Here is a 12347-nt window from a genome sequence, read left to right as displayed (position 1 = left end):
GTTCTAAACCAGTTTTGCTTTAGGTTTCAGATTTAACATGGTACCAGTAAAGTAAATGTTAAAAGTATTGAAATGCATTGATATTATCATGAACTGCACAGAGCCAACAATAAAAAATAAAAATAAAACTACTACAAGAACTAAATAGAAATGTTTAACATTTTGTAAATAAATAAACTGCATAAGTGTAATGTAACATATTTAAAAATTAAAATATTTACATTGTGGATTTGAAATATGTTATTTATCAACAAACGCATTTACAGGGTTCGTACTGCACTGTAAAAAGTTTTCACCAGTTTAAACTTAAAAACTTAAGTTTAGCAGCTGCATTAAAATTAAGTTAAATCAACTTTAAAGTACAACTAATTTTAACCTATTTTATTGTCGTGAGTTGAAATGAATAGTAGTTTTAAGTTGATTTAACTTAAAAATTTAAGGCAGCTGCTGAACTTACGTTTTTAAGGTGAAACTGGTCAAAACTTTTTACAGTGTGTAAAATAAAATTCTAAGACTTTCAAGGATTTTAAGCACTGTTTTTATTTTTATTTTTATGGACTTCAATCAGAGATTTCGCTTATGGTTTGATTTTTTCTACCAATTAAAAAAAAAAAAAAAGCTTCGCAAAACCGCTCCAAAGTCCTGATATGAATCAAATGATTCGCGATCCAAGCAAAAGATTTGCGAACCTGCTCCAAAGTTCCAATCTAAATCAAGTGATTCACAATGTACGCTCCAATTTCCCGACCTGAAAAAATTATTTGCAAACCATTATTTCTGATCAGTGCGGATTGCAAATCTTTTAATTCATGCAATGATTCAAGAACCAGCTCTGAAGTCCCGATATGAATAAAATGATTCACAATTTGAAAAGTTTCAAACTAAATCCAATGATTCGCCAAATGCAATTTGCAAAGTTCCGAGCGAAATCAGTTGATTCACTATATGCAAAGTTCTGATCTGAGTCAAATGATTTGCGAAACCACTTTGAAGTCCTGATCTGAATCAAATGATTCGCAAATCGTGATCCACGCTCTTAGGTTCCAATCTAAATCAAGTGATTCTCAATCTATGCTCCAAATTCGTGAACCATCATTTCTGACACAGGACTCGAAGCGTGATTCATTCAATTCGAGCAAAAATTCAAGATCCCGCTCTGAAGTTCAGATCTAAATCAAATGATTTGCTATATGCAAAGTTCCGATCTATGTCAAATGATTTGCAATTTGCAAAGTTTTGATCTAAATCAAGTGAGGCACAATATACGCTCCAAATTCCTGACCTGAAAAATTATTTGCAACCATCATTTCAGATCAGGACTCATAGTGCACATCGCAAATCATTCAATTTCGCTTAAAGATTCAAGAACCGGCTCCGTAGTCCCGATATGAATCAAATGATTTGCAATTTGCGAAGTTCCGATCTAAATCAAATGATTCGCTATATGTGACTTGAGGTTCCAATCTAAATTCAATCCAAATGATTCACAAACTCGCTTCAAAGTCCTGATCTGAATCAAATGATTTGTGATCCACACTCCTAGGATCCGATCTAAAGCAATAGATTTGCGAACCCGTTTTGAAGTTCCGATCTAAATCAAGGGATTCACAATCTATGCTCCAAATTCCTGATCTGAAAAATGATTCGCGAACCATCATTTCACATAAGAACTCGGAGCGCAGATTTCGAATCGCAAATCGTGAATCATTTAATTTATGCAATGATTCAAGAACCAGCTCCGAAGTCCCGATATGAACCAAATGATTTGCAATTTGCAAAGTTCCGATCTAAATCAGTTGATTCACTAATCCAAGTCAAATGATTTTGCGAACCCACTTTGAAGTCCTGATTTGAATCAAATGAATCGCAAATCGCGATCCACTCTCTTAGGTTTCGATCTAAATCAAGTGATTCCCAATCTATGCTCCAAATTCTTGAACTGAAAAATGGTTCGTGAACCATCATTTCTGATCAGGACTTGGAGCGTGAATCTTTCAATTCGTGCAATGATTCAAGATCCCGCTCTGAAGTTTAGATCTAAATCAAATGATTTGCTATATGCAAAGTTCCAATCTAAGTCAAATGATTTGCAATTTGCAAAGTTTTGATCTAAATCAAGTGATTCACAATCTACTCTCCAAATTCCTGACCTGAAAAATTATTTGCAACCATCATTTCAGATCAGGACTCATAGTGCACATCGCAAATCATTCAATTTTGCTTAAAGATTCAAGAACCGGCTCCGAAGTCCCGATATGAATCTAATGATTTGCAATTTGCGAAGTTCCAATCTAAATCAAATGATTCGCTAAATGTGACTTGAGGTTCCAATCTAAATTCAATCCAAATTATTCACAAACTCGCTTCGAAGTCCTGATCTGAATCAAATGACTTGTGATCCACGCTTCAAATTCCTGATCAGTCAAATCAAATAAGTCACAATTTGCAAAGTTCCGATCTTAATCAAATGATTCGCTATATGGCACTTGGGATTTCGATCTAAATCAATTGATTCGCGATATGCAAAGTTCCTATTGAAGTCAAATGATTCACAAACCCACTTCAAAGTCCTGATCTAAATTAAATGGTTTGCGATACACAATTTGAAGGCCCAATCTAAATAAATGATTTATGAAACGCTACAAAATGGTTTTTAAATCATTAAAATCATTAAAAGTGATGTCGAAAATAAATGGCTCTTTTATTTTAATCTGGTTTTTGATAGTGAAACACTTGAAATGAAAAGTCATCAAAAGTTTGAAACAATCGGAGCGGTTCCAGCTTAAATGACTCACTCAATTGATTTCAACTGTTATTCTTTTTTTTAACTGTGTGAAAAGATGTGTACTTTTTAAAAAAATTAAACACTTATTTCATAGATACATTATCTTTCAATAATTCAAACATTTTTCAAGTACCTCTTCTGGAATATTGTTATTTTCAAGGGTTTTCCAGGCCTTACATTTCAAAAAGTCAAATTCAAGTACTAAAAGCACTTTAAGCACCTTGTATGAACCCTGTATTTAACAAACACTGGTTTCGCTACTAAAAATATGATGTAAAATGACGTGCAGGGGCTTCATCTAACACTGTTCAGAAATGTCTTAAATTAATCATCTTTTGAACCAGTTCACTGGAATGAATCAGAATTCCCAGATGTCCAGCTTTGTTTGATTATTGTTTCAGCTCATTCATGTTCAATACAATGGGCCTCATTCATGAAACACCAGCAGAACCAGTTTCTGTGCAAATCATTCATTTGAAAATCATCACGTGCATGAATCAACAAACAGCTTAGATCAGAATGCGTTATGAGCAATTTACACAGAAATTTGTTCTGCTCAACTGACTCACCTTGTCAGATTGAGCTTCTAAAGACTTGAGGTTGTTGGTTACATTTTTTAGTTCTTCCTCCAGATCTCCACCTTTACTGTACAAACATAAGAGAAAACGTTGAAACACTTTAAAATAAAAGCCTCCAAAAGGGGGTTTTCACCAAAGAACCACTCTTTTAGTAATCAGTTCCTAAAAGAAACACTTTTTCCTAAGTGTGAAGAACATTTTAATTACCTACGGAATGTTTTTCCACTATATAGAACCTTTTGTGGAATATAAAAAGTTCAATGGAAATAAAAGGCTCTTTATGTAATCATGTATCATACAAAATATTAAACTACCAAAGTAAAATGTGTTTCGAACTCTGTTGCATATTGACTTCAGACTGAAGTGTAGGTCAACAAGTTCTGCTGTGGTTAACTAAATTTAGTCTATGGGTTAGTTAAAGATGTGTACTAACAGTTCTGCAATCTCCGCTCTCTCTTCTGCTCTTTCCAGTTCCCCCTCTAGAATCACCAGCTTACGAGCGACCTGCAAACACACAGAGGATACTCACAGATTCGCTCCTGATTGGAACGACAGAGTAAACCGAATGAAAAGTGTGTCTCTGACCTCTTCATATTTGCGGTCGGCGTCCTCAGCGATGTGTTTGGCTTCCTTGAGCTGTATTTCCTGAATTTCCATTTTCTCCTCATCCTTCATCGCACGATTCTCAATCACCTTTATGCCTCTGGATGCAAAACACAAAAAATTCAAATAAATAGATAATATGCATGATTTGTTTTACATTTCACTTTCAGTCATTGTTAGTAAACATACTTATTCTCTAATTAATGCATGATTTTTTGTGTGCAACTGATGTACACAAGTGTTATTTTAGTTTAATTGATATTTAAAACATTTATTATTATTATTATTATCAATATTTAAACCAGTTGAGTGTATTTTTTCAGGATTCTTTAATGAATAGAAATATCCAACGATCAGCATTTATCTGAAATAAAAAGCTTTTGTAACATTATATACTTTACCACTCAAACGCTTGTAGTCAGTATAATTTTTATTGGTTTGTTTTGGTAAAGAAATTATAGAAATTAATACTTTCATTTAGCAAGAGTGCTTTAAATTGATCAAAAGTGATGATAAAGACATTTATAACATTACAGAAGATTTCTATTTCCGACTGTAGTAATGATGCTGAAAAGTCAGCTTTGAAATCTCAGAAATAAATTACATTTGAACACATATTCAAATAGAAAACTGTTATTTTAGATATTTTTACTATCAAAATTTTACTGTTTTTGCTGAACTTTGGATCAAATTAATGCAGGCTTTTTAAGCAGAAGAGACGTCTTTAAAAATAAAAACATTGAACATCTTACCATCCAAAACCTTTTAAATTGTAGTGTATATTAATTGGTTTTCTTAATACTTATATAAATTAAACTAAATCTAAATAAAAATGCATGTGCAGTGATGGTATACACAATAAAAGGATAACTGCTAATCTCAAAAAAGCTACATATTATATTTTTTAAAGAATCTGTATTGAAATAATGCTAATGAAAATGATTTTAAAATTACACTTTTTATAAATATTTTTAATTGAGTTTATATTTTTTAATTATTGTTTTTATTTTAATTTTAGTTAAATATTTAGTCATTTTTGTTGTGTTTTTGTCATTTTCATGACAAAAAGTCTTTTATATTTTATTACAGTAAAAATTTATTTTATCTCAAGTAACAATTTAACAATGCACTGTACACAGAAAGAATGGCAATTAGGGAGATGAGTCAAATTTTATATTATTATTATATTATTATAGCTTTTATGATTCAAATATAGTTTTAAATGTTACATTTTGAAAATTTAGTTATTTTTATATTTTACTTTTTATTTAAGTTAATGTTTTGGTCATTTTCATTTGTTCTGTTTTTCAAAAATGTCTACATAAAGGTTTTCAGTTTACGTTTGTTATTTTAATAATTTAAAATAAATGAAAAAATAAATTATATATATAGAGAGAAGAGAAAATTTTCGTGGAAAAAAGAAATATATATAAATATATATACTTTTTTTTTTTTTACTGTTATTTCAGTTAACATTTATTTTATTACAAGTATGTGATGAAACAACTGAAGTAAAAGTGCTTTTTTATGGTCTAGTTGAATAACTCTAACATGCACAGATGTATGTGTATGTTTGTTCAGACCTCTCGCTCTCATCCGCCGCTTTCTCGGCCTCCTCTAGTTTCTGAAGCGCGGTGGCCAGTCTCTCCTGGGCTCGGTCCAGTTCCTCCTCCACCAGCTGGATCCTGCGGTTCAGAGCCGCCACGTCTCCTTCCGCCTGTCAACATACAGAGAAACAGCGCTTAAAGATCCAGCTAGTAATCCGAAGGAATGAAGCAGGATCAAAAGATCATACAGGAATGCTACTAGAAACAGATCTTAAAACAATCTGCTAAGATCCTACTGGATAACCTGAAATTCTAACATAAAAAAAATAAATAAGAAACAAAACAATTTTAGCTTATCCAGTAAGACCTTTGTAGGACTGGCTTCTATTAGAAATTCCATAGTTTTTGAGATGAATTATAATTTTTTGTTATTACTGTTCTTATTCGTCTTTCTCAAATATATATTTATATCTAATATTTATCTAATTGTCTATGCCCTCAGTTGCCAATAAGAGTGCAAGATCAAGTGCTAAAATATATAAAATATAGATTTGACATTGGCATAGGAGAGCAGGTCATGACAACACATTAATATTAGGTAAAATAACCATTTAAACCCAGAGAAATCAGTAGTTTTAACACACAAAAAGAATTGTAAGCACATGCGAAGCTGATTCTTTCAGTTTGACTCATTTGAATGAGAGTTTTTCTTTGGCCACGCCCACTTCCTCTAACACAGAACAGAGTGGGCCTCATGCCTTAATAGATGCTCAACCACGCATCTCATTATCATATCAATATGAGTCTTTAAAACTGCCTGGAAAACTGCTTTTTGGTACATAATATAATTTAATATATTATATATTACTTATATCAAATACATTATGTAAAATATTTAACAAAATAAAAAAAAGCATTTTAATATTTATAATAATAAACTTACTATTGTTATATTATACAAAACATAAAATTGAAAAAATTCTGATTTTATATAACTGAATAATTTTCAAATAATTAAATAGTACATATACATGCATTGTAATATTTTATATATATTATATTAAATAAAATATCTTATTAAAAATACAAATAAAATAAAGATATTTCATATATTAAATTAAAAAAAAATATATATATATATATATATATATATATATATATATATTATACTTAACATTAGGCAACAGCAAAAAATATTTAATATAATGTAGAATTAAAAATACACTCCTCTGACAGTTGTTGATTCTTTCAGTTTGACTCTTCTGAATGAGAGTTTTCCTCTGGCCACGCCCACTTCCTCTAACAGAACAGAGTGGGCCTCACTGCTTATTAGGTGCTCAAACACGCATCTCATTATCATATCATTATGAGTCTTTAAAACTGAGTCTGGAAAACAGCTTTTTGGTACATAATAATATTTTATATATTATATATTACTTATATCATATAAATTATGTAAAATATTTAATATTTAAAATATTAATAAGAATAATGAACTAAATATTTTTTTATTATACAAAATATTATATAAAATTGAAAAAAATCAGATTTTATATAACTGAATAATTTTTAAATAATTATATAGTACATATACATGCATTGTAATATTTTATATATTATATTAAATAAAATATAAAAAATAAAAATAAAATGAAGATGTTCCTTTTTTTATTTAATATATATATATATATATATAAAATAATACTAAATATTAGACAACATCAAAAAATATTTAATATTATGTAGGATTAAAAATACACTCCTCTGACAGTTGTTGATTCTTTTCAATCTCATTTGAATGAGAGTTTTCCTTTGGCCACGCCCACTTCCTTTAACAGAACAGAGTGGGCCTCACGCCTTATTAGGTGCTCAAACACGCATCTCATTATCATATCATTATGAGTCTTTAAAACTGACAAAGCTGTCTGGAAAACTGCTTTTTGCTTTTTAATGCATAAATATCATGAGACCTAATTGCTTATACTTTTAATTAGGTCTTTATGCTGCTACGCAGACATGCAGACAGGAGGAAGGCTAGTCACAGATGTATTTTAAGCCATTCAAAAGTAAATCAGCTGGTGCTGATGTGCAAATGGAGAGCATAAATGTGTCTCATATGAGCTGTGATGAGGAACCAGACCATGGCTGATCTTTAAGTCTCCTGAAGTACAGTCATTTCAGATCACTGCATCTGCTGATGTCTTGGATCTGCTTTCCAAAGCTATATGGATGAAAGGGCATCTGGGTCATGTTTTTCTAAGAGACATGTTGAGTGAAAGAACACTGCAATAAACAAGACAGGAAGTGAGAATGTGAAGAACGTCATGTCTATGATTAACTGTGGACGGCGGTATCCAGGAAAGGGGCTGCTGCATCACTATATTTGTGGTCAGTTTTACCGTTTTAAAAAGCCAAACATATTTTTAAATTGCCCACTAATTCTCATATATATATATATATATATATATATATATATATATATATATATATATATATATATATATATACACACACACACACACACACACACACACACTGTTTAAATGTATTATTAATAATAATTAAGTATTTTTTATTATAAAAAAAATATAAAATTGACCAAATAAAAGAAATTATACAATTTAATACAGCTTAAAATAGAATAAAAACATTTCAATATTAATAAGGATTTTTTAATTCTAGAAAACATTATATAAAATTCTTTTAAATTGACTACATTTAAATTTTAAAACTGAATCATTATATATATAATTATACAAATAATTTTATAAATGTATATCATATGCATATAAAATATTTTATATCAAATTTAATAAAATAAATGCTTTATATTATAAAAAAATATATTTTAAATCTAATTTTATATAATTTAATTTATTTAAAGTATATATACATACATTATAATATTTTATATACAATTTGTTCATATGTATCATATACATTATTTAAAATATTTGAACACTTAAAATAAAAAATATTAAAAATAAAATTAATTATTATATAACTTAAAATAATTTATAAATTAAAAATATAAACTACAAACATTAAAAACACAATTGATGTTTTAATTTTTGTTTAGCATAAATAAATAAATGTGTGTATTTACAATAAAGAAATAAATATTTGTGTGTATTTAGCATATATAAATGTCATTCAAATTACTATATAAATTAAAATAAAATTATCAATTATATATATATATATATTTTTAAATAGATTTATTTAGTTATTTCTTAATTTATGTGTATCTAGCATAAATAAAATGCTATATAAATTACTACATAACTTAAAATAATTTAATTAGTTTAGAAATTAATATAAATTACAAACATTAAAAACACAGTAGTTGTTTTAACAATTTTTGTTTGGCATAAATAAACGTGTGTATGTTGCATATTTAAATGCCATTTAAATTATTTATTATGGGGCAACATTTTTTCAGCAAAATGCAAACAGTAAAGCAATTACGAAACAAAACAATTTATAAAAAAGCATAATAATTAAAAAGCATAAATAATAAACCCTTGTTGTGGGCCAGCAGAAATGAATGAAAAAACAGGATAAAATTGTGACATTTTGTCACAAAAAGTGACATTTTGCCTTGATTACACAAGTGCAACAGTCGTTTGTAAACCTTAAGGCAAACCTTAAATTAAACCATAAAATGTTTTAAAACAATGATAGGCTATAAAATGCCTGGTTGTCACATGTGTTTTAAAATCTTATACAATTTATTAAATCACAATATTTGTTGGCCACAACAATGCTTTTACTTGTTTTGCATGTAAAAACTGTATCTGTTGTGTGCTTTTCATTTGAGGAATAAATAATCAACTATTAAAAGGCAGATTTGCACTGTAAAGGTGTGACAACATGCCCCGCTATGGCGCCAAATACATATAATCTGCATAATATTCATGCAACATTGGCGTAAACAATGTGACAACTAGCCCCGTGCTCTTAACTACAGGAATTTTTGTTTAGAGTGCAAAAATACTCCGTTGCAATACTCTTAAAGCATTTTAAATGTAACTGTTTTGTTAGTAAAAACTTTGCACATAGAGCGTGACAACATGCCCCGGTGTAGCACCACGCTACAATACCGTGAGAAACACTCACGAAAGTGTGACAACTAGTTCCCCATAGCACCATAGAGAAGCAGTAGAGAAAGAAAGGATGAGAAGATAAGATGGATTCCTCACTTTCTCCCTTAGGTCTCGTTCATTGTCCAGCTGCGTCTGCAGAAACTGCGCTCTGTCATGCGCATCATCCGCCTGCTGCTGCAGACACTGGATCTTCCTCTTCACGGCGTCTAAAGACTTCACAGACATCTCCAAATCTACCTACAAAGCACCCAAACGATCTAGAAACTTCAAAAGTCCCAAAAAGACAAAATCCGGCAGGAAAAGCGATTTTCTCGACAGACTTCTTCGCGTCTCAAAACTGTCGCAAACTTTCCATTTGCGCGTCGCTGATTCGCGGAGCCGCAGAATGAGGAATTCTGGAAAAGAAGGGCAGGAATGCGCAAAAAAAAAAAGTCCAATCCCAGGAAGACGATGCGGGTTTCGGATGACATCAGGGGGTGGTGTTCCTGTTTGACTTCTCCTGCTATTATGTGCTGACTTCTGGACATATTTGGTGTTTCTTATGAATTACCATGAGCGATTGCATCAATGTTGAGATATGAATGTGCACGGAAAATAAACCAGAGCTTTTCACTCCAGGTTAATGCAATTTTTTACACAAACAGTAGGCCTAACCATTAAATGCAGACATTTTAAACCTTTGTATTTTACTTTAACTGGCTCAGTTGTCTAAGGCAGATTGCTTAGCAATAATGACAATTATATCTATTTTATATAGCCTATAAAATAATCATTTATTAATATATAATTTAGAATCTGTGTACATTATTTATTAGTTTATATATTTATCCTAAACCAAAAAAATTATTAAAACAACAATTGTGTTTTTATTGTTTGTAAATTATAAATTAATTAATACATTATTTTAAGTTATACAGTGATTTATGTAGCGTTTTGTGCTAAATACACAAATAAAAAAAATAAGTAAATAAATATAATTTTTAAATTTCAATTAATTTAAATTTATATAGTAATTTGAATAGCATTTTTTATATGCTAAATACACACTATTTATTTATGCTAACCAAAAAAACATTAAAACAACAATAGTGTTTTAATGTTTGTAATTTATATTATTTATAAATTAATTAATGCATTATTTTAAGTCATATAATAATTTGTGTAGCGTTTTGTGTATGCTAAATACACAAATAGAAAAATTAAGTAAATAAATATAATTTTTAAAATATATATAATTGATCATTTTATTTAAAAAAGTTATATAGTCATTTATATAGTGTTTTATATATGGTAAATACACATAAGAAATAACTAAATAAATGTAATTTTTAAAATATATAATTGATTATTTAATTTTAATTTATATAGCAATTTGTATGCCGTATGCAAAAACATGTGCATGCATAACAGCTCAAAAACTTCTACAGCTTCTTCATACAATACTGTAAGGGCCTCCATATGCTCTTCAGCATAACTCTTCAGCAGGAAGTGCTGTTGTAATTATTGGCCCTCTTACAGCGGTTCTGGGGCGGCACAATCTGACTGCATGATGAATTTTACACGCTGTGCTCGGAAACACATTCTCACAATGTCCAGACCGAAATAGATCTATTGTCTGGCTCAGTAAAATTTATATGAAAATATAGTTCTGACTGCACCTTCTGATCTTATGAACTATATACTTATAAGTGCACATTTTATATTAATGCACCATTGTATAGAAGAAGAGTCATTACTCCAATTATTAATAAATATCATTATTTATTTAACAAAAAAAAATGCTTTACCCACCACTTTTGAAAGAAATTATTTGAGGTGATTTACAGATCATTTTACAGATCATTTACTCACCCCCTTGTCATTCAAGACGTTTATGTATTTCTTTCTTCAGTCATAAAGAAATTATGTTTTTTGAGGTAAACATTTCTGTATTTTTCCCCATATAATGGACTTCTTTTAAACGCAGCTTTAAAGGGCTCTAAATGATCACAGCTGAGGAAGAAGGGTTTTATTAAGCAAAACGATCAGTTTTTTTCTAAAAAAAAAAAAAAAAAAATTATATACTTTTTAACCTCAAATGCTCATCTCGTCTAGCTCTGCATCGGCTCTGTGTATTCCAGTTCAAGACAGTTAGGGTATTTCGGACTCCCATCTCATTTTCTCCTTCAACTTCAAAATCATCCTACATCGCTGTTTTACCTTTTTTGTAAAGGGCGTTGGATGATCTTTTCACATTCACTTTGTAAACACTGGGTCGGTACTTCTGCAGCGATGTAGGATGATTTTAAATTTTGAGGAGAAAATGAGATGGGAGTTTTTTGACATACCCTAACTGTCTTGAACCAAGCATTCAAGGTTAAAAAGTATAAAAATTTGTTTAGAAAATAACAGATCGTTTAGCTAGATAAGACCCTTCCTCCTCGGCTGAGATCGTTCAGAGCCCTTTGAAGCTGCATTTAAACTGCATTTTAGAAGTTCAAACTCAGGGCACCATAGCAGTCCACTATGGAGAGAAATCCTGAAATGTTTTCCTCAAAAACAATGACTGAAGAAAGAAAGACATGAACATCTTGGATGATCAAGGGGGTGAGTAAATTATCTGTAAATTTTTGTTCTGAAAGTGAATCATTTGAGGGGATTTACAGATCATGTACTCACCCCCTTGTCATCCAAGATGTTCATGTCTTTCTTTCTTCAGTCGTAAAGAAATTATGTTTCTTGAGGAAAA

At 30.1% G+C, this 12347-nt stretch overlaps 1 protein-coding gene across 4 annotated transcripts in view; it reads right to left on the bottom strand.

The window, feature by feature from the left end:
• The window catches only part of tpm4b (tropomyosin 4b), a 28562-nt gene that overhangs the window by 4986 nt on the left and 11229 nt on the right, over positions 1-12347 (bottom strand). For 2 of the 4 annotated variants that reach the window (XM_073848399.1, XM_073848398.1), the window contains exons 3-6: positions 5550-5683; positions 3949-4066; positions 3797-3867; positions 3355-3430 (exon numbers count right to left, since the gene is read on the bottom strand). In XM_073848399.1, the coding sequence (XP_073704500.1) occupies positions 3355-3430; positions 3797-3867; positions 3949-4066; positions 5550-5683 (399 nt within the window). Of the gene's footprint in view, positions 1-3354; positions 3431-3796; positions 3868-3948; positions 4067-5549; positions 5684-9715; positions 10029-12347 lie in introns of those variants that run through there. The other 2 variants (XM_073848401.1, XM_073848400.1) reach the window with 2 other exon arrangements.

This window comes from Garra rufa, chromosome 10, assembly GCF_049309525.1.
Source record: "Garra rufa chromosome 10, GarRuf1.0, whole genome shotgun sequence".
NCBI classification, from domain to species: domain Eukaryota; kingdom Metazoa; phylum Chordata; class Actinopteri; order Cypriniformes; family Cyprinidae; genus Garra; species Garra rufa.
Note: the sequence above shows the minus strand (reverse complement) of the source record. Positions and strands in the feature narration are given on the sequence as shown.